General features: G+C 36.4%; 1 protein-coding gene across 1 annotated transcript in view; it reads right to left on the reverse strand.

The window, feature by feature from the left end:
* Window positions 1-2,771: 2,771 nt before the first annotated feature.
* Window positions 2,772-26,425, reverse strand: part of LOC112181202 — a gene marked incomplete at both ends in the record, with an annotated part of 163,941 nt that continues 140,287 nt past the window's right edge. The window contains one exon of the mRNA XM_024319647.1: window positions 2,772-3,651. Coding sequence (XP_024175415.1) covers window positions 2,772-3,651 — 880 coding nt within the window. The remainder of the gene's footprint in view (window positions 3,652-26,425) is intronic.

Here is a 26,425-nt window from a genome sequence, read left to right on the forward strand (position 1 = left end):
TTGGCGTCATCTCCTTGATTATTTCTGATTTTCACTTTGGCAATCACACCAAATTAGTCCTCCAACAATATTTCTTTCCATAAAAGTCTCCCAAGAAAATCTCTCCTTGAAATCCTCAATCAATCATCTTCAATTCCCACGTTGTCACCTTGTTTTTCCTTAAGTATTACAAGGCAAATTTAATCCCCAAGGAAAATATATTTTCCTTTTTTAAAAAAAAACTCTTCCTTGATTCTCTTCTTGCCATGTCATCTTCATGAAACTTCTCGTTCCATTTATGAACTCAATTCTGCTTATTTATTCCAAAAACCTGAAAATAGAAGCTTTCTAAAATAAGAAATGGAAACTTTCTTAAACTAAAATGGAAACTTTCTAAAAATGGAAAATAGAAACTACAAAACGGAAACTTTCTACAATTAGGAACTTTCCCATTCAAAGAATGGAAATTTTCCTAAACAGAGTTTTATTAAGGAAATAACGCAGAAAATATAGGGAAATAACAGTTAAAACGTCGCATTAAAATGCTCCTATCAATATGGCAATGGTGGTAATTCCTAGGATGCCTCTATCCCTTCCAGAATCAGGACCATGTATTGACAAACGTCTCAACAAGCACAAGAGCGAATTCTAGCATTCTCTAGTCCATCAAACTTAATCTATGGCAAGTAGTCAATCAAATGAAAGAATAATGAGATCATCAAAACATCGCCAAGAAAATAAGAATATATTTTCGATTCACTCCAAGAAAAAGGGACATGGCTCAAATATCTCACATGGCTTTATGAATCAAAACTCATCTTAACATGCTCATATTTTTCATATATCTCAATTAACCAAAGAATACCATGTTTAAGTCATCTCAATTTTGTGATCCTCTTTTAGTCATGATTTCAGAGATATAGAATCATCCTAGACAGTTGAAAGGGCATCCTAAGACTCAAAAACAAGAACAAAAGCAACGAAAATTTTTTAAATTTTTGACCTTTTTCAATTTTTTTTTGTATTTTTCAATATATGACTCAAAATAAAAGACTAAAAATATATAAATCCCTTCCCCCACACTTAAATATTGCATTGTCCTCAATGTAATCAATTAAAAGCATGCAATGAAACACTTAAGCATATAGGGATGAAATTTACGAAAAGAATTATAAAACAAAGAAGAATTTGAGAAGTAAAAGGGAGAGAGAAAGCAAATCTGCGTTGACGACTCCTCCACAGCTACTTCAGAATTGGGTTGCCTCCCAAGCAGCGCTTAATGTTTATAGTCTTTCAGCCTAGACTTGTACCTCCTTTTAATCCTCAGGGTTTGGAACATTTTGGAGGGGTACATCCTCCACTTCATGTTCCACAAATGCCTCATAGTAAGGCTTCAAGCGATGGCCATTCACTTTGAACTCGTTGCCTGTTTGTTCACTCTTTATCTGCACAGCTCCATGAGGAAACACATGAGTGATAACAAAAGGCCCAATCCAACGAGAACGAAGCTTACCTGGGAAGAGTTTGAGACGAGAATGGAAGAGAAGAACTTTTTGACCCACAACAAAAGTCTTCCTTCGAATCATTTTATCATGGAATGCCTTAGTCTTATCCTTGTAAATCTTAGCACTTTCGAAGGCATCATTCCTAATCTCCTCTAACTCTTGCAATTGCAACTTCCTATGAAGCCCAGCTGCATCAATATCCATGTTGAACTGCTTCACAGCCCACCAAGCTCTATGCTCTAACTCCACAGGTAAATGGCAAGGTTTGCCATAGACAATTCGATATGGTGACATACCTATGGGAGTTTTGTATGCAGTTCTGTAGGCCCACAAAGCATCCTCTAGACGCAAGGACCAGTCCTTCCTGTTGGGGTTCACAGTCTTCTCCAATATCCCCTTGATCTGGCGATTAGAGACCTCCGCCTGCCCACTAGTTTGGGGGTGATAAGGTGTAGAAACCTTATGTGTCACATCATATCTCTTCAAGAGAGCCTCAATCGTCCTATTGCAAAAATGGGATCCACCATCACTAATGAGAACTCTAGGCATTCCAAACCTGCTAAAGATGTTAGACTTGATAAAATCTGCAACAACCTTAGAGTCATTAGTTCTAGTGGCCTTTGCTTCCACCCATTTGGAAACATAGTCCACTGCAAGTAAGATATATATGAACCCAAAAGATGATGGGAAAGGTCCCATGAAATCTATACCCCAAACATCAAAGATTTCAACAGTTATGATATTAGTCAAGGGCATTTGATCTCTAGGGCCTAGGTTTCCTGTTCTTTGGCACTTATCACAAGTTAAACAATAGGCATGTGCATCCCTAAACAATGTTGGCCAATAGAACCCAGACTCTAGTACCTTAAACGCAGTCTTCTTAGACCCAAAGTGTCCCCCACATGCTTTAGAATGGCAAAACGAAAGTATAGCATTATGTTCATGTTCAGGCACACATCTTCTAATCAATTGATCAGAACAATATTTCCATAGGTAAGGTTCATCCCAAACATAGTGCTTAACAGTTTTCTTAAGCCTATCTCTATGAGCACGTGACATGGTATCAGGAATCTTCCTAGACACAATATAGTTCACAATATCTGCATACCATGGTTCACTTACCTGAAGTCCAAAGAGTTGCTCATCTGGAAATGTCTCCACCAGAGGGAGATGATCTTCTGCATGCACCAAGCGACTCAAGTGGTCAGCTACCACGTTCTCACTACCCTTCTTGTCCTTGATTTCCACGTCGAATTCTTGCAAGAGTAGGATCCATCTGATGAGCCTTGGTTTCGCCTCCTTCTTGGTCATCAAGTATTTTAAAGCTGCATGGTCAGTAAAGATAGTAACTTTGGTACCAAGTAAATAAGAGCGAAACTTCTCAAGGGCAAAGACAACTGCAAGGAGCTCTTTCTCTGTGGTGGAGTAGTTCATTTGTGCATCATTGAGAGTCCTTGAGGCGTAGTAGATGGCATAGGGTAGCTTGTCCTTCCTTTTCCCCAAAACAGCTCCAACTGCATAGTCAGAGGCATCACACATCAACTCAAAGGGCAAGGACCAATCTGGAGGTAACATGATGGGGGCAGATGTCAACAACTCCTTAAGCTTGTCAAAAGCTTCTTGACACTCCTTGTCAAAGTGAAAGGGCACATCCTTCTGGAGTAGTTGACATAAGGGTCTCGAAATCTTAGAGAAGTCCTTGATGAACCTCCTGTAAAAACCTGCATGGCCAAGGAAAGAACGAATCTCTCTCACAGAAGTGGGAGAGGGTAAGTGACGCACAATATCCACCTTGGCCTTATCAACCTCTATACCCCTAGTAGAGACAATATGTCCTAGAACTATCCCTTGTTGAACCATAAAATGGCATTTTTCCCAATTAAGTACAAGGTTAGTTTCCATGCAACGTTTCAAAATTATCTCCAGATTATTAAGACAATCATCAAAATTCTTTCCAAAAACTGAAAAGTCATCCATGAATACCTCTATGATTTTCTCAATATAATCTGAAAAGATACTTACCATACATCTCTGAAAAGTACCTGGAGCGTTGCAAAGTCCGAAGGGCATACGTCTATAAGCAAATGTTCCAAAGGGGCAAGTGAAGGTTGTCTTCTCTTGGTCTTCATTTGCAATTGCAATCTGGTTGTAACCAGAGTATCCATCCAGGAAGCAGTAGTAGTCATGTCCAGCTAGGCGCTCAAGCATCTGATCAATGAATGGCAGAGGAAAGTGGTCTTTCCTTGTAGTTGCGTTGAGCCTTCTATAGTCAATGCACACTCTGTGGCCTGTGACTGTCCTTTGGGGCACCAGTTCGTTATCAGCATTCTTGACCACAGTGATCCCAGACTTCTTGGGCACGACCTGAACTGGGGAGACCCACTTGGAGTCAGAAATAGGGTAGATTACCCCACAATCAAGGAGTTTGATAACCTCCTTCTTCACAACTTCCATCATTGGAGGGTTGAGACGACGTTGAGCCTCTCTAGTGGGTTTGGACCCCTCCTCTAGAAGTATCCTATGGACGCAAGTTGTAGGGTGATAGGAGCATTTTAATGCGACATTTTAACTGTTATTTCCCTATATTTTCTGCGTTATTTCCTTAATAAAACTCTGTTTAGGAAAGTTTCCATTCTTCGAATGGGAAAGTTCCTAATTGTAGAAAGTTTCCGTTTTGTAGTTTCTATTTTCCATTTTTAGAAAGTTTCCATTTTAGTTTAAGAAAGTTTCCATTTCTTATTTTAGAAAGCTTCTATTTTCAGGTTTTTGGAATAAATAAGCAGAATTGAGTTCATAAATGGAACGAGAAGTTTCATGAAGATGACATGGCAAGGAGAGAATCAAGGAAGAGTTTTTAAAAAAAAGGAAAATATATTTTCCTTGGGGATTAAATTTGCCGTGTAATACTTAAGGAAAAAACAAGGTGACAACGTGGGAATTGAAGATGATTGATTGAGGATTTCAAGGAGAGATTTTCTTGGGAGACTTTTATGGAAAGAAATATTGTTGGAGGAATAATTTGGTGTGATTGCCAACGTGAAAATCAGAAATAATCAAGGAGATGACGCCAAGAGAGATTCAAGGGAGATATTTATGGAAGGAAAATATGTGTGCACCAAGGAAAAGCTAAAAAGGCGTCTAGATTCATCCCTAAATTCCCTAAAGGAATGTTGGCCGAAATTCATGAAGAAAATCAGAATAATTTCAAGGAAATTCCAATTAAATATTAGGGAGGTATTTTAGAGAATTATGATTGGTTGGAACACATCACAAGGCTTACTTGGCATTCTATGATTGGTTGGACCACATCACAAGCTTACTTGGCGAATTATCATTGGTTGAAGCTATGTGGAAAATTCTGATTGCTTTGTGAATCCTAGCCATGCTCCTATATAAAACTCCCCCTTTCTCAACGTCAAGGGGTCCTCTCCCCCATACAATTTACACTTTAGAAAAAAATCAGAAAATCTTCTTAGCATAGCCGTGAGTTTCTCCATCCTCTAGTCATCTCCACGAGTTCGAGCAAGGCCAAGGGAGAAGAAGCATAGCCGTGAGCATCCATCATCCATCTCCAACCTTGAAGCTTGCTTTCGAGATTCAAGAGACCACCACATCAATCGTTCATCACCATCTCCATCTCACGGTGTAATCCGATTCTCCTTTGTAACCTTTGCTTTGAATTTCGTTGGTTATGAACTAGTTGACATATGTGTTTGAACAAATATTAATTTCTGGAATTTTTATGATTAATTGAGAATTTTCAGATTCATATTATTGTGATTCGAGAGTTGCTTATGTGGGTTTGTTTAATTAAATTTGCGTTATAGATAACTTTTGTATTTTAATCTTATGTGGTTGCAAACACTTAGGGTTTCGATATAATTGGTGCTAGGTTTAAGAACATGAAATCGACTTTTCGTTTTGTGTAAACTTGAATCAAAGTAGTAAAGGTTTTGTACAAAGATCGAATTTAATTAACGAGGATTGCAATTAGGTGGACTTTTCCATACTAAGTTGTACACTTGAGTTGATAGCCTTTCTCTATGTGTAATGCGTTAAACATGACATGATTGACTAGCTTTCTAGGGTTTGATTGCATGTTTGATAGGATTAATCTAGGTGCTTTCGCTTAGGTTAATTAGCATTGAAAAGTAAAAAATGGGAATTCATTTGCTTTCGAATGTTTCACATGATCAACTCCTTTCTCATGACTTAGATGAACAATATTAGGGTTTGAGTCAATTTTAATCATATGTTTCGATTTTGATCTTTGTTCTCTCATTCCATCTTTGTTTTTATGTTTTTGCATTTTAATTGTTTTCTTTACTTCATTTATTTTCGAAAAACCAAAAACAAAATCCCCCCTTTTTTGTGTACAATGTTTATAGTTGTGAATATCTTTGTGAATATTATACTTTGTTTTAATTTTAATTGTTTAATTGTTTGACAATGACAGGTGTACCCTCAATCCCCGGAATAGAACGATCCCTATTTATTACGTACTACTAATGACATTTCAGGGTTAAATTATGCGCTCCCTAAAGCGACATCATAGGGCTGATTCCCTTGATGTCCGCCAATGTCCATCCTATGGCGGTCTTGTGTTGCTTCAACATTTCCACCAACTTCTCTTCTTGTGGAGTCGTCAGTGCAAAGGACACAATTACTGGTAAGGTCTCCTTGTCCCCTAAGTAGACATACTTCAAATGGTCTGGAAGAGGTTTTAGCTCAAGTTCTGGGGCCTGGACCACTGAAGGTAAAGTCTTGTTAGTGGATAACTGAATGGACAAGGGAGAAACAGACTTACCTAGATAGGGAGATGCCTCAAGGAAGGAGACGTTTTCAATGATTTTCTCCTCACAAGTGTCTTTCAACTTGTCCTCTGGAATGGTGATTCCTTCCTTTGTATAGCCTACCCCACTCTCAAGGGTAGTGACTAAGGTATCCTCATGCATAATGTCAAACATTTTCTGCGCAAGTTCATCCAAAATATCAGTAGAAAAACAATCATGAACCTCTAGGGGATACCTCATGGCTTCAAAAATGTTAAAGCCAATAATGTCACCATCGAACTCCATTGTAAGTGAACCTTCATACACATCAATCTTCGTCCTAGCTGTCCTTAAGAAAGGACGTCCCAAAAGTAATGGAGTGGAACTCACAGGGGAGTCCTCCATTTCTAAAACATAAAAATCTGCTGGGAAGATAAGATGGTTAACTTGTACAAGCACATCCTCCAACAAACCTCTAGGGTATGCATTGGATCTATCAGCTAATTGAATGATAACATTGTCAGATTTAAGTTCCCCTAGACCTAGGGTTTCATAAACAGAGTAGGGCATAACATTAACAGATGCACCTAGGTCTAACATGGCATTCTTAAATCTAGAGTTACCAATAGTACAAGGAATAGTAAAGCTTCCAGGATCCTTACACTTTGGAGGAATCTTCCTCTGAATCAGGGCAGAGACATTCTCACTTACTGATACGTGCAAAAGCAATCGCCAATTTAAACCCTGAAAATGTCGAGCGTTAGTATAGGATAAGCAGGGATCGTTCTAAACCGGGGATTGAGGGTGCTAACATGTGAGAAACAATTTAAAGAAAATAATATACAATTTACAAAATTATAAGAACACTTTACAAGTTACACGAAAATTAGAGAGAATTAGAAAGACATACATTTAACACAAAGTTAGAGAACAAAGAATGAGAAAACAACAAAATATACAAGTATATATAGACATAGATTTTGAAAGAAAGAGAGAGTTTGAGTTAGAAAAGGTTATGGAAATCCTACTCCTATTTAAATACATTTTACAAGTCCATATCATAGTAGAAAACCATATACAACAAGGATTCCTAGTTATATACTAATTAGGATTACTTAATTACTAAGAAAACAAATTGTTGACCAAGTCAAACATTAAATCCTAAGTCAAAACTAACTCTAACTACTTTCCCTAAAATTTAGGAACCTATCCCTTAAATTAAGGAGACCTAACAAACTCATAACAAACTCCTAAAAAACACTAAAACTAAAACAAACACATATTTACTATTCACGGAGACACTATTCACGAATTTAAAAACATTTTTTTTATTATTTTTTTTAATTTTTTTATTTTATTTTATTTTTTTATTTAACTAGGTTAACATGCTACCTAAAAATCTAAGTTAATTTTATTTATTTACACAAACAAGAAAACATAAAGATGGGGGGTTTTTGAAGATTGAAATATAAATTTTCAGAAAACAATTAAAGAACAAAAACATTTTATTTACAAAGGTGGGAAAAGAAGGATTTTTGGAAAACAATTCATCAAGAACAATTCAAGAACAACATATTCATGCATCCCTTAATCTTGTTAATTACCATGGAAAGATATCAACCAAGAAACAAAGTTACAAGCGCCCAATGTCCCTTATATGACTTCCCTTTACACAATTGATCGACGAAGCGCCAAACCAACATATTCCAAATGCAAGTATCACACAATCGAAGCGACTCATAATCTCATGCATTCAAATCATTAAGAGCAAGTGAAAGTTTAGTCAATAAACATGCAAATTCAAGTACTCGAAGCGAATCTTTTCATTACATGCATAATCTGATCTCGACCTTTGTCCAAAGCCTTTACTACTATATTGAATTAGGGTCACGAAGCGTTTAACCTAATTACTAGCTCCAATTACATGCAATCATCCTAAGTTTGCAACCAAAGAACAAGAACACATAAAAGTTATCTATAAAACAAAACCAGATTATCATTCCATATTTCGGCAATTAATCAAGATCAAGAACACACAAACACATCAATCATAGAAAAGAACATCCAAATCGCATCCAAAAATCAGAAAGTTATCTCATGGTTTCGGTTTTACACATAAAGAAATCAAAACAGAAAATACAAATACAAAAACACTAAACCGTAAAGAAAACATAGGGAAGATGGTATGAACAACCCTTGACTACGTCCCAAGGTCCAAAGCAGATCCAAGGCAGCAATACAAGGTAGAATTTACGGCTAGGATGGAGGATGGCACGGCTAGGAACTTGTAGATGCAAAAACCTGAAACTCAAGAGCAAACCGGTGAGAAACGAAATTGTGGAGAATAAAGTGTCCCCCCTGAACGTCTAATACACAAGGTATATATAGTAGAACGTCTCAAGGCACTCCCAATTCGTTTCTACTTGGTTTCTCTTAGTTCGTGTTGATTTAGGACTTCTTTCTCACAAAACAGATTTCCGGTAGATTTGACCTCAGTCCACTAAAACGGCCATAACTTCCTCTAGAAAATAGCTATTGATGAGATGTAAAAAGCTCTGGAAACTAGACATACGTAGCTTTCCAACCATATAAAGATCATAATTTTCTGAGCTCTGAGCGATTTTTTACACTCCGTTGAAGTTGACTGATCTGCACAGGCAGATTTCCGAATCTGTATTGAATTCGACTTTTTAGGCACAAGTTGAGTCCAATTCGGTTTTCCTTCACATCACATGCCTCTCACATGTCTTCCACGCCTATTCTGAAGTAGAAACGTCAAGAACCTTCAAGAACCCTCAAGAATCTCACGAAATTCCAATCCTTACTCAACAAGAAGTCCAATTTCCACATTGCTTTGTAATTCGAATTCCTTGTTGCATTCTCTTCCATGTGCACGGCATATGATCTTCTTGAGACTTCTAGATACTTCATGAACGTTCCCAAGCTCTCCTAGTATGAGTAGAACTCCATATGCAAGTAGGTTTCCTAGTTGAATACTGCTTCCTTTTCCGAGATGCTTCCACACTCTTCCGGAACCTTCTTGAGTAATCCTTATCCAACAGGGACTCCTTGTCACACTAGGATTCCATATTTGAGTAGAATTGGGTTTCCTTGTCCAAGTAGAACTTCTAATTTCCGCGACTTAAGAGTTCGAATCCAAGTCAGCTTCTGATTCCTACTCCAAATAGGATTCCTTTTCCTAGTCAAACTGGGAGAACTTCCATTTCTTCATTTCTTCTCATTTCTGCACCACATGTGCCTCCCTTAGCTATTTTTGGGCTTTGAGACTCCATTTACACCTGCAAAACACTAACTAAGTTAAATTGATCAAGATAAAGGAAATAACTTAGCAAAATATAGGGTTTAAACATTATAAACGTCGCATTTTATGCTCCTATCACTTACCTTTACCACCTCCTTTTCACGGTTTACCCTCCTAGTAGTGCAAAGTTCTTTGAGGAACTTGGCATACTTAGGGACTTGCTTGATTGCCTCTAAGAGGGGTAAGTTTACTTGCACCTTCTTGAAAGTTTCCAAGATAGCTTGGTCACTTTCATCCTTCTTAGATTGGGCGAACCTGCGTGGGAAGGGCATGCAAGAAGAAGAAGGGTTAGCCATAACCGAATTTGTTAAGTTAGAATTACTACCTGATACTTCCGGTTTTGCCTTTAATGGTGAGGACGCCCTTGTCTCTTCCTTGGACGTTGCAGGGTCCTTCTCAAAACCCAACTTGGTGGGTTCTTGGTCTTCCTCAATCTCTATGCTCACTTGAGCCTTCTTCGGTTGATCCACAAATGGTCTTCCACTCCTTGTAGTCACAACTGATGCATTTTCCACATTAGGGTTAGGTATTGTGTTACTAGGGAGCTTGCCAGTTTCGTGGATCTTGCTCATGAAATCCACAACTTGACCCATTTGCTTCTTGAGCTCTGCAATGTCCTTGGTGTGGGTCTGTTGTCCTTGAATCAAAGCCTGTGTAGAGTTTGTCAAGGCTTGGGTAGAACTAGTCAAGGCCTCCAACGTTTTGTCATAGTGAGACATGGAAGATCCTGAATTCTGTTGAGGAGGAGGCATGTAAGGCCTTTGAAAAGATGACCCTTGGAATGAAGGCCCTTGTGGACGTTGGAAATTCCCTCCAAGAGGATTCTGAACGTTATCATTGTTGGTCCACTTGAAGTTGGGATGGTCCCTCCATCCTGGGTTGTAAGTATTTGAATAAGGGTCATGCCTAGGACGTTGAGGTCCTCCTTGATATCCTCCTTGGTATCCTCCAATAGCATTAGCAGATTCCCATCCTCCATTTTCATTAAGTTGGGGGCACTGATCTGTAACATGCCCTTGCATAGAGCATACCCCACAAGCTATTGTTGCACTTGGTCCCTTGGAACTTACCACTTGGTTCATGAGGAGGGTAAGCTTATTCAGTTGGTCTTCAATGGCAGTGTTCTTGCTTATCTCATGCACCCTACGAGTAGAGTGTCCTACCCCCTCATATTGTTGGGAGTTTAGGGCACGATTAGCTATAAGTTCCTTCCCAACCGCAGGTGACTTATCCACAAAAGCTCCTCCAGCTGCCGCATCAAGCATTTGCCTTTCCAAGGGTAAGAGTCCTTCATAGAAACATGTAAGTAGGGTCTCATCCTTCATCTGATGTTGAGGACACTGTGCAAGTAAGGAGTTGAACCTCTCATAGTAGGCAGCATAGGACTCATCATGAGCTTGCTCTATTCCACTAAGCTTCTTCCTAAGTGTGATGACTTTTGAAGCTGGGAAGTATTTTTCCAAGAAGGCCTTTCTCATTGTTTCCCATGATGTGATACGTCCTGCAGGGAGTTCATATAGCCAATCCTTGGCTCTATCAGCTAGAGAGAATGGAAATGCTCTCATCTTAAGAAGGTTCTCATCTGCTCCTTGTGGTTGCATGTTTGCACAAACAGATTGGAATTCTCGTACGTGCTTATTAGCATCCTCCATATTAAGTCCATGGAAGATAGGGAGCTTGTGCAACAATCCACTCTTAAGCTCAAACTCTGCCTGTCTTCCAGCTGCAGGTGCAGGGTATACTATGCCTGTAGGGGGTCTTCCTTCAACAGTTGCGGTGGAGAGTTCCCTAATAGATGCCATTCTCTCTTCTTCGACTTCTTCAGGTGGTGGTGAAGGTGGTGTAGAGTTGGACGAAACCACAGGTGAAGGTGAACGTGAAGGAGGAGATGGACTTGGTGTAGGTGATGTAGACTCCTCAGAACAGTAGGTCCTCTTCCCTTGCTCGTTAAATGTGTACTCTTTGTATGTTGAAGGAGAAGGGCTTGTGAACTCAAGGAGTGAAGGACCCTTCAAACGAGCGAGCCTTGCTTCAATTTCCTTTATTGTAGATGGTCTAAAAGGCTCGGTCATTCATAGGATTCCTGAACATCATCAAAATTCACAGAAGTTAGCAAAGTATAAAGTAAACTAATTACAAATTAGTGGTTTATACATCAACGTTACTATTCACGAGTCACTATTCACAAGTTACTATTCACGACTTTACTATTAATGATTTATACAAGTATAAAGAGAGTATAAATTACAAACTATCCACAATCTTTTCACAAATAAACCACGTAAGAAGTTTATACAAGTATAAAATGTACAAAACAACACAATTTACAAGTGGAGGTTATGTTCAAGTATCTTATTATCTCTACAAAATAAAGTTAATATCTCAATTGATTACAAGTTGTAACTCGAGCCCAATAGAAACCACTACTATTGGTGAGATACGATCTAGGGATAGTCGCCTAGACATAAGTCACTTTCCTTTGTTTCAGAAGGCTAGATGGCCAGATTAAGAGGTAAGTGAGAGGGAGGACTCATTTTGGTGACACTACGGAGGCTACTCCCTCAGGAAGAAGAAGACAAGCCGTGTACATCATCCATCACCATCCTTGAAGATTGCTTTCGAAATTCAAGAGACCATTCATCACTTCATTCATCTCATCTTCATCACGGTGTAATCCGATTCTCCTTGTACCTTTGCTTTGTATTTTCGTTGGTTTTGCCTTAGTTGACACATATGTATGAACAAGTGTTGTTTTCTGAAATTTTATGATTAATTGTTAATTTTCAGATTCATATATTGCGATTTATGGTTGCTTTTGTGTGAGTGTTTGATTAAATTTGAATGATAGAAATCTTTTGTATGATAATCTTGAATGGTTCGAAACATTTAGGGTTTTTATGTGAATGTTGCTACGAGTTTGAGAACATGAATCAACTTTTTGGTTTTGTGTTCTTGAATCAATAAGTAGTAAAGGTTTTGTACAAAAACCGAATTTAATCAAAGAAGATTGCAATTAGGTGGACTTTTTCATACTAAGTTGCACATTTGAGTTGATAGCCTTTCTAGGTGCTTAATGCGTTAAACATGACATGATTGACTAGCTTTCTAGGGTTTGATTGCATGTTTGATAGGAGTAATCTAGGTGCTTTCACTTAGGTTAATTAGCATTGAAAGTAAAATATGGGAAATTTTTTGCTTATGAACGTTTCACATGATCAACTCCTCTTGCATGACTATGATGAACAATGGTGAACTTGAATCAATTTTTATCATGAGTTTCGACTTTGATCTTTGTTCTTGCATGCCATTTGTATTTTTATGTTTTTGCATTTTAATTATTTAGTTAGCTTTTATTTTCGGAAATAGAAAACCAAAAATCAAAAATCCCCCCTTTTTTCGTAAATATGTATATATTTTGTTATATTTTTGTAAATATTATACTTTGTTTTAATTTTAATTGTTTAATTGTTTGACAATGACAGGTGTACCCTCAATCCCCGGAATAGAACGATCCCTATTTATTCTATACTACTAATGACATTTCAGGGTTAAATTGGTCGCTCAACAAAAGCGACATCACAATCCTCTTCAATTGAATTCGATTTTTGTCCAAAACCTTTACTACTTTTGATTTAAGTTCATAACACAAAAAGTCGAATCATTGGTGTCGCTTTTGTTGAGCGACCAATTTAACCCTGAAATGTCATTAGTAGTATAAAGTAAATAGGGATCGTTCTATTCCGGGGATTGAGGGTACACCTGTCATTGTCAAACAATTAAACAATTAAAATTAAAACAAAGTATATTATTTACACAATATAGACATATTTACGAAAAAGGGGGGAATATTTTTGATTTTGGTTTTCGAAAATTAAACTAAGTTAAGAAAATAATTAAAATGCAAAAACATAAAAATACAAATGAAATGCAAGAACAAAGATCAAACCGAAATATATAATTAAAATCAATTCAAGTTCATCATTGTTCATCATAGTCATGCAAGAGAAGTTGATCATGTGAAACGTTCAAAAGCAAACAATTTCCCATATTTTACTTTCAATGCTAATTAACCTAAGTGAAAGCACCTAGATTACTCCTATCAAACATGCAATCAAACCCTAGAAAGCTAGTCAATCATGCCATGTTTAATGCATTAAGCACCTAGAAAGGATAGATCAACTCGAATGTGCAACTTAGTATGGAAAAGTCCACCTAATTGCAATCTTCTTTGATTAAATTCGGTTTTTGTACAAAACCTTTACTACTTATCGATTCAAGAACACAAGACCAAAAAGTTGATCCATGTTCTCAAATTCGTAGCAACAATCACATAAAATCCCTAAATGTTTCGAACCATTCAAGATTATCATACAAAAGATTTCTATCATGCAAATTTAATCAAACACTCACACAAAAGCAACCATAAATCACAATATATGAATCTGAAAATTAACAATTAACCATAAAATTTCAGAAATCAATATTTGTTCCAACAATTGTGTCAACTAAGGCATAACCAACGAAAATTACAAAGCAAAGGTTACAAGGAGAATCGGATTACACCGTGATGAAGATGAGATGAATGAAGTGATGAATGGTCTCTTGAATTTCGAAAGCAATCTTCAAGGATGGTGATGGATGGTGTGCACGGCTTGTCCTCTTCTTCCTTGGCCTTGCTTGAACTTCGTGGTTGCCCTAGAGGATGGAGAAGAGCACGGCTAAACTAGAGGGATTTCTGAATTTTTTCTCAAAGTGTAAACGCAAAAGTGGGAACTCCCAAACGTTGAGAAGAGGGGAGATTATATAGGGGACGTCCTCCTTGCTCTCCAAGCCGTGTGAACCTTATGGAATTAATCTGAAAATCCCACATAATTTCCTCCAATAATATCTTGCCAAATAAGCCCTATGAGGTGGTGCAACCAATTACAAAATTCCATTTAATTCCCTAACAATCTTGGCTGAAATTCCCTTGATAATATTCTGATTTTATACTTTAAATTCGGCCAAAATTCCTTTAGGGAATGATAGGAGCAAAAAAGTGTGACGATATTATTAATTATGTGCCTCATTTTAGCCTTGTTTCTCCCTTAAGTTTCGTGTTTTGAGTCATCGAGTCATTTTAAGAGTCTTGTAGAGTGTTTGGAGTGAAATAGGCAGAAAACGCAAAATTCATGAAGAATCCTAGCTGGATCAGGATTCCTCACCGTCATGCAAATCTGTGGGCCTTAAGATAGAATTTATGGGAGTATTTTTCTGAAATTAAATTGTTTTAATTCTTTTTATTTTCTCTAAAAGAATTTAATTTTCTGCCCTTTATTAAATCAGGTTGACCAAGCAATGAAGAAGGGAAATAAAGCAGAAAAGACGTTTTCAGTTGAGGAATAAAAGAAAAAGATGTTTCAGCTGGAAAAATAAATAAGAGAAAGATGTTTCAGCTTGGAAATTAAAGGAATTGCCCCATTATGAGAGGAGTTAAGGCCATAAAGAAGACGTTTCAGTTGGGAAAGCCAACCAATGCTCCCCTATAAATAGGCAACGTCCAGAACTGAATTTGCATCACTTCCCAGCCAAGATAATTCATTGCCTATCACTTCCTGGCCAAAAACCATTCCAAGACTGCCCAATTCACTCCTTAAACTTCCATATCTTACAAGACCGTGACCACCATCCATCCATCAATCTACAAAGCTCTAAGGCGCTGAGTCAAGGACGCTCCACCACCATAGTAGAGACAAGTTCATCACCTTGTTGCTAAGCCGCTGAGGAAAGCTTCAAAGTGTAACTATGACTCTACTTATATTTTTTATTCCGGTTTTGTGTGTTTCAATTTGCGAGTTGTGTAATTGGAGACATGGAATTTTCAGAATATTTTTATTAATATTTTTGAGATTTTCAGTTTATTATTGAGTTAATTTCGAGAATTCTTTTATGATGCATGTTACAATCTTGTGCCCTTTTATGTGTTTTGGCAATTTTCAGAGTTAGGTTCATAAGTTTGCATGCTAGAATAACGGTGAGAGTTTTTGTGTGTTTGCTTAATTTGCCAAGAGTAATTGTTATTTGTTAAGACGCTGAGTTAAACAAGTAGCAATTAGTTCTAAAAAGTGGTAAAAATCATGCTTTAATGATTAAATGATTCTGGAAATTACGTGTTAAATTCTATGTGTAATGGTTAATTTGCACGTGTGAGTTGATTCGAGGGTTAGATAATACTACTAGTTAAGAGAATTACGCTGAGTGTTTTCGAAATTTAGTAGTATTAGGCTTTGTAAGGACTTTTCCGATCCAAACCTACATTAGAACGAATCAGATAAATGGATTGATCCGCTGAGGCTTTTCATTTTGGCTCTTATCTAGGCATTTAAGGTGGGCACATTTTTGTAGCATGTTGAAATGAATTTTCTGTTTTTACACTTAGTAATTTCCGAGTGGTATTGGTCTAGGTTAGGGAAGTCGATCATTGTATATAGTTTTATTTGTTTTGTTTTTATTTAAGTAGATTAGAAACCAAATTCAAAACCCCCCATTTTATTCTTTTATTTGTTAATTGACCTTTTTGTGTAGGTGTACCCTACAATCCCCGGACTGAACGATCCCTGCTTATCCTATACTGACAACTACATTTTGCAGGGTTAAATTGTGAGGCTATTTCAGCCGCATCAATTTTTGGCGCCGTTGCCGGGGATTGTTAAAATCCCTTGCACTTAAAGTGTCATCGATTTTGTTGTATATAGAATGCATGCTAATTTTTGTACTACACTTGTGGAATGGTGACAAATTGCGATTTCGGTTAGGCCAAGCTTTAATTGTGATTTAGTTTAAGTTTTATGAGTGTTACAAAATTAAGCATGTCTTTTATCATTGTTGTACAATTTGTAGAAGATGTTTTTTTTTAACCATATTGTAAATTGAATGCGTTTCACTTAGATTTTTTTTTTTTTTTTTTTTTTTTTTTTTTCAGTATATTGTAAATTGTAGAATGAGTTTTTTTTTTTAGTATGTTGTAAATTGTATGTGTTTCACTTAGATTAATATACTTAGGTTATGAATTTAGCTAAATACTTAATTGTTGTAAGTGTGTAAAATCGTATGAGTAGACAAGGGCCCTTTTGTTAATATTGGCCTAAACCCTTCATTAGTACCTTACTCAGGTCTCTTGAGGTTGAGGGCGGCCTTTATTAGCACTTGGAGAACGGTCTAACACATTAGTTAATTTCCCAGCTGAGTAAGGGGCGCATACGGATGGTGTCTTAGGTTGAGACCCTGGGTGATGGGTTCAATTGGATCTCAGAGATACTATAGAATGAGCCTAAACCACTATGTGGGAGTAGCCGATAGGGGCCTAAACCTCAATGAGGGAGTAGCCTCCGTAGTATCACCAAAATGAGTCCTCCCTCTCACTTACCTCTTAATCTGGCCATCCGGCCTTCTGAAACAAAGGAAAGAGACTTATGTCTGGGCGACTATCCCTATATCGTATCTCACCAATAGCAGTGGTTTCTATTGGGCTCGACTTACAACTTGGAATCAATTGAGATATTAACTATGTTTATAAAAAACAAAAAAAAAAAAAAAATTGATGTGTGACCTGCTTAAGGTATATTGGATTAAACATGACTTTGTCGAGGGTAGCTGTTCTATAGTCTCATTGCACACCGAGGTCCTCTGTTCCAGTACCTAAGTATGCAAATGTAAAAGTAACTTAGAAAGTAGGAAAGGCAGACTGTTTGTATCCGGACCTTGTATCTGTTACTAACACTTGACCCAAGGAATGAGCACGTGTGAACAAGGAGAAGAGTCCAGGCTGAAGGACTATAAATATTAAGCGCTGCATGGGAGGCAACCCATTTCAATCGAAGCTGTGGAGGAGCCATCGACGAGAGTTTGACATTTCTATCCCTTCACTTGCTTAGGTTGAATTGTACTTGTGCCTTTGTTTGTTTGTTTGTTTATTTTACCCTTCCCTTATTTTCGTAGCCCCCCCATATTTAGGGTCTATATACCAGATTTTTTGCCTACATTGAGAACAATGTAGATTCTAAGTGTGGGGCGGGTTTACACCTTTATTTTAGTTTTTTTTTTAAATAAAATTAAAAAAAAAAAGTGTTGGTTTTATAGAGTCTTTTTGTTTGTTTGAGTCTTAGGATGCCCCTAACGTCTAGGATGAACATGTCTCTGAATTCATGGCTGAAGGTTTTCACAATCGAAATAGGACTTAATTGAATTTTGTGGTTAATCGACGTTGTGATGCTTGTATGAAGATTTGAGATAGGATTGTAACTTGGTTCATTAAGCATGCTAGGATTAAGTCTGATTCATTTGACCCTAAGTGAGCTGTTGAGCTAAAATACTTTCTTTTTGAGTGCTTAATTGATAATTCTAGAATTTCATGGCTGTATTTGCAAAACCTCATCATTCTTTGAAATCCAATGATCATGTGCCATAGATTTTAATGGACTAGAGAGTACTAGAACTCGGCTGTTGTGACTGTCAAAACTTGTATGCCATAATATGCACTGATCCTGGATAGGATAGAAGGCATTAGGGTAACCACCATAGCCAAACAAGCATGTGTCCCCAACTGTGCCCGTCGTGGGACTCCTTAGAATGAACCCCTTTGAGCCTACGTTGAAAACCTTTGTTTCATCACCCTCACTACCCTACCATGAGCTTAGTACAGGATATCTCTACCCTTGTCTTAGGGACTTAGTAGAGCATGACATAGTATGTAGGGGTGACGATGAAAGACAAGTGTGGGGTGGGGAAAATCCAAGAAAAAAAGAAGAGAAAAAAAAATTTGCCGTAAAAAAAAAATGAAAGAAAATGAAAATGAAAAAGAAAGAAAGAAAAGCGGCAAAATAGAAGAAAAATTGAAAAGAAAACTCTTGGGAAATTGTTGAAGTGTGGTTTTGGACTTTCAAATTTGTAGAAGCTCAAAGTTGAAAATTATGCCTTTGTCCATTCCCATGTTGGTTAGAGTGAAGGTTTGGCCCAAAACAATGATATTTGGTCTACAAAAATGATGACATAAGGTGGTCCTTATGTGCTCTGCTAGGTCCTTAGGATTTTTGTATCCTTAATCTTCATTTCAAAAACCCTAGCTTAGCCCCATTACAACATGTTTTAAGTGCTTACTTGATCCTTGAGATGGGCAGTCTTTGGTTAGTGGAGTCAGGTACGCAGTCGAGCTTATGGTTTAGGTCCATTTGTGCACTTAGTCATTTCATGAGGTCTTTAATAATTCTACACAAAATGCGTTTCTTGATGAAATATACAAGCTGTTTGTTGATAGGAGCATTTTAATGCGACGTTTTACTTGTTTTTCCCTGCATTTCTTGCGTTACTTCCTTATTAAAACCCTGTTTAGGAAAGTTTCCATTCTTTGATTGGGAAAGTTCCTATTTGTAGAAAGTTTCTATTTTTGTAGTTTCTATTTATCATTTTTAGTAAGTTTCCATTTTCGGTAGTTTCTATTTTTTCACTTTTTAGAAAGTTTCCCATTTTCAGTTTAAGAAAGTTGCCATTTTTCATTTTAGGAAAGTTTCTATTTTTTCTTATTAGTTTCTATTTTCAGGACCTCCGAGCTAAAAAGTGGAAATGAACTCGCAAATGGAAAGAGGAGCTTGCGAAAGTCAAGGGGAGTAAAAATGAAGAACAATGGGCCACAGAAATGAGCAGAAATGAAGAAAAGAAGTTTTCCTGGTCCAACCAGGAAACCCTGCGAAAAGGAGGAAAGCTTACCTATGAAGTTTCCAACGTTATCATGAAAAAGAAATGGAAAAATGAAGTGTTATGACGTTGGAAGGTGACAAGGCTTGAAGTTGAAGCAACAGGGCCCAAGAACTCTCAAGAATGAAGTGGATCTTCGGCAAATGGATCAAAGGCCCATTAAGCCCATGCAAGTAGGGTTTATGACGCATGAATAAACCCTAGGGGGAGAATTTGCCGTCCAAAGCAAGAGAGAAACAAGGAAGTTGGCGTTAAAAATCAGAAAATAAGAAGAGATTTTCTAGGGAGATTTTCTAGGGCTATTTTTATGGAAAGAAAATACTTGGAGATAAACCCTAGAGATATTATTGCCGTGGAATTCCAAGAGGAAAAGAAGGAATTGCCGTGAATTAAAGAAGAAACCCTAGAGAATTCGGCAAGGAGATATTCAAGGGAGAAATAAAAGGAAGGAGAAAAAGGTGGAGACCTAGAAAAGCTCAAAAGAAGTCTAGATACATTCCTATATTACCTAAAGGAGTTTTGGCCGAATTTAAAGTATAAAATCAGAATATTATCAAGGGAATTTCGGCCAAAGATATTAGGGAATTAAATGGAATTTTGTGATTGGTTGGACCACCTCATAGGGCTTATGTGGCATGCGACCATTGGAGGAAATTATATGGAGTGACCAAGCAATTGCCGTGAGGATTCTTAGGGTTCACACGGCTTGGAAAGCAAGAAGGCCGTCCCCTATATATTCTCCTCTTCTTCCAACGTCAAGGGTGCCTAGTTCCACACTTTTACGTTCTACACTTGAGAAATAATTCAGAAAACTCTCTAGCTTAGCCGTGCTCCTCTCCATCCTCTAGGGCAACCACGAAGTGCAAGCAAGGCCAAGGAAGAAGAAGACAAGCCGTGCATACCATCCACCCTCCACCTTGAAGATTGCTTTCGAAATTCAAGAGACCACATCATCACTTCATCCATCTCATCTTCATCACGGTGTAATCCGATTCTCCTTGTACCTTTGCTTTGTATTTTCGTTGGTTTTGCCTTAGTTGACACATATGTATGAACAAGTATTTATTTCTGGAATTTTATGATTAATTGTTAATTTTCAGATTCATATATTGCGATTTATGGTTGCTTTTGTGTGAGTGTTTGATTAAATTTGCATGATAGAAATCTTTTGTATGATAATCTTGAATGGTTCGAAACATTTAGGGTTTTTATGTGAATGTTGCTACGAATTTGAGAACATGGATCAACTTTTTGGTTTTGTGTTCTTGAATCAACAAGTAGTAAAGGTTTTGTACAAAAACCGAAATTTAATCAAAGGAGATTGCAATTAGGTGAACTTTTTCATACTAAGTTGCACATTTGAATTGATAGCCTTTCTAGATGCTTAATGCGTTGAACATGACATGATTGACTAGCTTTCTAGGGTTTGATTGCATGTTTGATAGAATTAATCTAGGTGCTTTCACTTAGGTTAATTAGCATTGAAAGTAAAATATGGGAAATTGTTTGCTTTTGAACGTTTCACATGATCAATTCCTCTTGCATGACTATGATGAACAATGATGAACTTGAATTAACCTTGATTATAAATTCCGATTTGATCTTTGTTCGTGCATTTCATTTGCATTTTTATGTTTTTGCATTTTAATTGTTTTCTTTACTTAGTTTAATTTCCGAAAATCAAAATCAAAAATCCCCCTAATTTCGTAAATATGTATATATTTTGTTATATTTTTGTAAATATTATACTTTGTTTTAATTTTAATTGTTTAATTGTTTGATAATGACAGGTGTACCCTCAATCCCCGGAATAGAACGATCCCTATTTACTTTATACTACTAATGACATTTCAGGGTTAAATTGGTCGCTTCCCAAAAGCGACATCAATTTTTGGCGCCGTTGCCGGGGATTGAAAAATCATTTGTCACTTTGTGAATAATATGTGTTTTGTTTATATTGTGACCGAAAAAAAAAAAAAAAAAAAAATTTTACTTGTTTATTTTGTAATTGTCGAAATTTAGTTAATTAATTACTTAGGTTGCTATTTATATTGTTGAATACGAATTTTTATTGTGAGTTGTAAATTAAAGAAGGAATAGGTGAAGTCGTGTTTATTAATATTGGCCTAAACCCCTTATTGGTACCTAGTCCAGGTCCCTTAAGGTTGAGGGCGGCCTTTATTAACATTCATTGAACTGTCTTCACACTTAGGACCTTTTATATCCAAGTAAGTATAGCCTATGTGGGATGGTGTCTAGGAAGGGGACAACGCTCATGACAGGTTCTTGAATCCAGAAGTGCGTGCAAATGAGCCTAAACCACAATGTGGGAGTAGCTCATGCCAAAATGGATTCTACCTCTCGTGGTCGCCCTCCCCTACCTGGCCATTTCAGTAAGGTTGCCCAAAGGATGTAGGAGAGACTTAGTGTCTTGACGATTATACTTGGGCCGCACGTCCACTTGATTTACCGCTTGGAATTTAATTCGAAATCAATGGTATTTATAACAAAAGAAAATGTTGTGATGCACCTAAGGTATATTGGATTAAACATAGTCTTGACAAGGGTAGCTGTTTCAGTCCCATTGCACATCGAGACTCCCTGTTCCCGTACCTAAGTGTTGAATATAATTGTAAAGAAAAGGAAAGAATAGAAGTAATTTTACTTAATTTCGTAAAAAAAAAAAAAAAAAAAAAAAAAAAAAAAAAAAAAAAAAAAAAATCCTATGAAGATAATTAGATGTAAATAGTGACGTTTTGTTTGTTTGTGTGAAAGTTTTGTGTAAATTGTGTCTAATCTTGTTAAACAAAAGAAATGTAAAGAATTAATTGTAAATATCGTTAAGTTCTTGATTGTTATAAGTGTGTAAAATCGTATGAGTAGATAAGGGCCCTTTTGTTAATATTGGCCTTAACCCTTCATTAGTGCCTTTCTAAGGTCTTATGAGGTTGAGGGCGGCTTTTATTAGCATTTGGAGAACTGTCTAACACATGAGTTCTTTTCAAGCTGAGTAAGGGGCATATAGGTGGTGTCTAGGTTGAGACCCTGGGTGATGGGTTCAAATTGGATCTCAGAGACACTATAGACCGTGCGTAAACCACAATGTGGGAGTAGCCAATAGGGGCCTAAACCTCAATGAGGGAGTAGCCTCCGTAGTGTCACCAAAATGAGTCCTCCCTCTCACTTACCTCTTAATCTGGCCATCTAGCCTTCTGAAACAAAGGAAAGTGACTTATGTCTAGGCGACTATCCCTAGATCGTATCTCACCAATAGTAGTGGTTTCTATTGGGCTTGATCAGAGCACAAAGTGTGACATTTTTAAGATGTATTTTCCCTCATTTGGCTAAGTTATTCTCTTAAAATTAATAATTATAACATAGTTTATGTTTTTAGGTATTTCAAGGACTGAAATGGAGAAAACAGGCGAAAAAGAGCAGAAATGAGCATAAATTAAGGACAAGTCATTTTAGAAACTTTCCTCTTTCATTTTAGGAAATATTTCCTATTTTGTTTTAGGAAACTTTCTTCATTTGAACTTTTCTATTTCTGATTTTTATATTTTAATGAGAGTCCATCACATTAAGAACTCTTGACTGATGAATTCAAGGAAAACTTAAAACAAAAATCATGAAGAATTCAAGGAGATAAAAGGGAGTGTTTATAATCAATATTTATTCTTGATTATCTTATTTACTATTGATTATAACACTAATTAAATTCTGATTTTTCTTGATTGTAGGAGTTCATTATGTGCACAATTGGAAGAAGAAATTAGTGAAAATCAAAGGAGAGGAATAAGGGATGTATCTGGTCACTATTCAAGGAATATACAATGAGTCATTAAGGGGAAAAGAGATCAGAAAAATCAAGACTTTGTCATGAGAAAATCAAGCAAATTTGGAGGAGAAATCATCTCAAGATGATTGGCCAAGATTGCATCACAAGAGATGAGAATTCCACTATAAATAGCAGCCATTCTCTACTCCAAAATCATCACTTCTTCATACAAAATTCAGTTCATTAGCTTAGCTCTCTTCTCTCCAAAATCCTCTCCAAATATTCAGAAAAAGCCTCTTGTCATGAAGAGCTTTAGGACTTCTCCAAGGCTGTTCGTGTTCTTGAAGGCCAAGCCTTGTGTTCTCTTAACGTTCTCCAAGCTTCCTTGAAGATCAAAAAGTGTAATTCATGGCCCTTATTTCTGTTTTCGTACTCTTTAGTATTGAATTTCAGATTTCGTTTATGAGCTTTATTATTGGAATTGGATTTTTGTTGAGAACGAGTTTATGTTAGTAATTTTCAGATTTGTTTCTTTATGTTCTTGATTTGTTTATGATATCTTTATAATCTGATTTTGTGCCATGCTTTTATATCTTTAAGCATATGATTTTGGTTGAACAATTATGTTAATCTGCAGGTTGATAAAGCCAAATTTGTGTTCTGATTCACCTAATCGTTTTAGGGCAGAAATTAAAGTGGTAAAGGCTATGTACAATGGTCGAGATTATATGCTACATGTTTGTGCGTTTGTAACTTCTTATAGATGCATACATGTTTGAATTCAAAATTCTAATTGCACTTAATGATTCATATTTAATGTTGACGGATGCTCTTCAGTATTAACGTGATGTTTTATATGAAATATTTTAAGTTATGGACTTTCCTAACTTAGGAGATTAAAGAAGAATTAAAGTGGTGCTCGATCTCTTTAGACTTGTACTTCGAATTCATTTCTGATATTTAGTGTTGGCACGATTTTAGGTTGTTTAGATTGAAATAATTCATTGCATGTTGATATGGTTTGGAAATTCTGATTTGAGTGTGAAGAAGTCGATCACATGTATATATTTATCTTTTTGTTTTATTTTGTAGGAACTTAGAAACCAAAAGTTGAATCCCCCCTTTTTTATGGTTGTTTCTTGTGTAAATTTGTAGATAAATACTTGTTAATATTTGTTTTATTAATTACTAATTTAAATTGACCTTTTTGTTTAGGTGTACCCTACAATCCCCGGACTGAACGATCCCTGCTTATCCTATACTAACAACTACATTTTGCAGGGTTAAATTGTGAGGCTATTTCAGCCGCATCAATTTTTGGCGCCGTTGCCGGGGATTGTTAAAATCTCTAACGCTTAAAGTGTCATTAATTTTGTATTTATATAGAATGCATGCTAAATTTTTGTACTACATTTGTGGAATGGTGACAAATTGCGATTTATGCTAGGCCGAGCTATAATTGTGATTTAGTTTAAGTTTTATGAGTGTTACCAAATTAAGCATGTATTTTATAATTGTTGTGCAATTTGTAGAGGTTTTATTTTTCAGCATGTTGTAAATTATATGTGTTTCACTTAGATTAAGCATGATGTAAATTGTAATTAATATACTTAGGTTGTTTTGAATTTCATTAAATATTTAATTGTTGTAAGTGTGTAAAAATAAAGAAAATAAAGAAAATTAATGCAAAAAAAAAAAATTGTTGTGTGAGCAAGGAGAAGAGTCCAGGCTGAAAGACTATAAATATTAAGCGCTGCATGAGAGGCAACCCATTTCAACCGAAGCTGTGGAGGAGCCATCAACGAGAGTTTGACATTTCTATCCCTTCACTTGTTTAGGTTGAATTGTACTTGTGTCTTTTACTTTCATTTTTGCTTCTTTGTTTTTGTATTTATTTTCATAAATTTCATTCCTATATGCTTAATTGTTTCATTGCATGCTTATGATTGATTACATTGAGGACAATGCAATATTTAAGTGTGGGGGAAGAGATTTATACTTTTGTTTTGAGTCATATATATTGAAAATACAAAAAAATTGAACAATGTCAACAAAAAAAAAAAATTTTGTTTTGAGTCATATATATTGAAAATACAAAAAATTGAACAATGTCAACAAAAAAAAAAAAAAATCGTTGCTTTTATTTATTGAGTCAAAATGATTTTGGGTGAAATATCTTCTTCATCGTAGGCGCATCTGATGGGATGTGATGTCTAAGGTCTAGTTGATGCGGCTGAAATAGCCTCACAATTTAACCCTGCAAAATGTAGTTGTCAGTATAGGATAAGCAGGGATCGTTCAGTCCGGGGATTGTAGGGTACACCTACACAAAAAGGTCAATTAACAAATAAACGAATAAAAAGGGGGGTTTTTGAATTTGGTTTCTAATCTACTTAAAATAAAAACAAAACAAATAAAATTATCTACAATGATCGACTTCCCTAACCTTGACCAATACCACTAAGAAATTACTAAGTGTAAAAACAGAAAATCCATTTCAACATGCTACAAAAATGTGCCCATCTTAAATGCCTAGATAAGAGCCCAAATGAAAAGCCTCAGCGGATCAATCCATTTATCTGATTCGTTCCAATGTAGGTTTGGATCGGAAAAGTCCTTACCAAGCCTAATACTACTAATTTTCGAAAACACTCAGCGTAGTTCTCTTAACTAGTAGTATTATCTAACCCTCGAATCAACTCACACGTGCAAATTAACCATTAGACATAGAATTTAACACGTAATTTCCAGAATCGTTTAACCATTGAACATAGTTTTTACCACTTTTTTAGAACTAATTGCTACTTGTTTAACTCAGCGCCTTAACAAATAACAATCACTCTTGGCAAATTAAGCAAACACACAAAAACTCTCACCGTTATTCTAGCATGCAAACTTATGAACCTAACTCTAAAAATTACCAAAACACATAAAAGGGCACAAGATTGTAACATGCATCATAAAAGAATTCTCGAAATTAACTCAATAATAAACTGAAAATCTCAAAAATATTAATAAAAATATTCTGAAAATTTCGTGTCTCCAATTACACAACTCGCAAATTGAAACAAACAAAACCGAAACAAAAATTATAAGTAGAGTCATAGTTACACTTTGAAGCTTTCCTCAGCGGCTTAGCAACAAGGTGATGAACTTGTCTCTACTATGGTGGTGGAGCGTCCTTGACTCAGCGCCTAAGAGCTTCGTAGATTGATGGATGGATGGTGGTCACGGTCTTGTAGGAGATGGAAGTTTAAGGAGTGAATTGGGCAGTCTTGGAATGATCTTGGCTGGGAAGTGATCTTGGCTGGGAAGTGATGCAAATTCAGTTCTGGACGTT

This window comes from Rosa chinensis, unplaced genomic scaffold (genome assembly GCF_002994745.2).
Source record: "Rosa chinensis cultivar Old Blush unplaced genomic scaffold, RchiOBHm-V2 RchiOBHmChr0c05, whole genome shotgun sequence".
Taxonomy (NCBI): Eukaryota; Viridiplantae; Streptophyta; class Magnoliopsida; order Rosales; family Rosaceae; genus Rosa; species Rosa chinensis.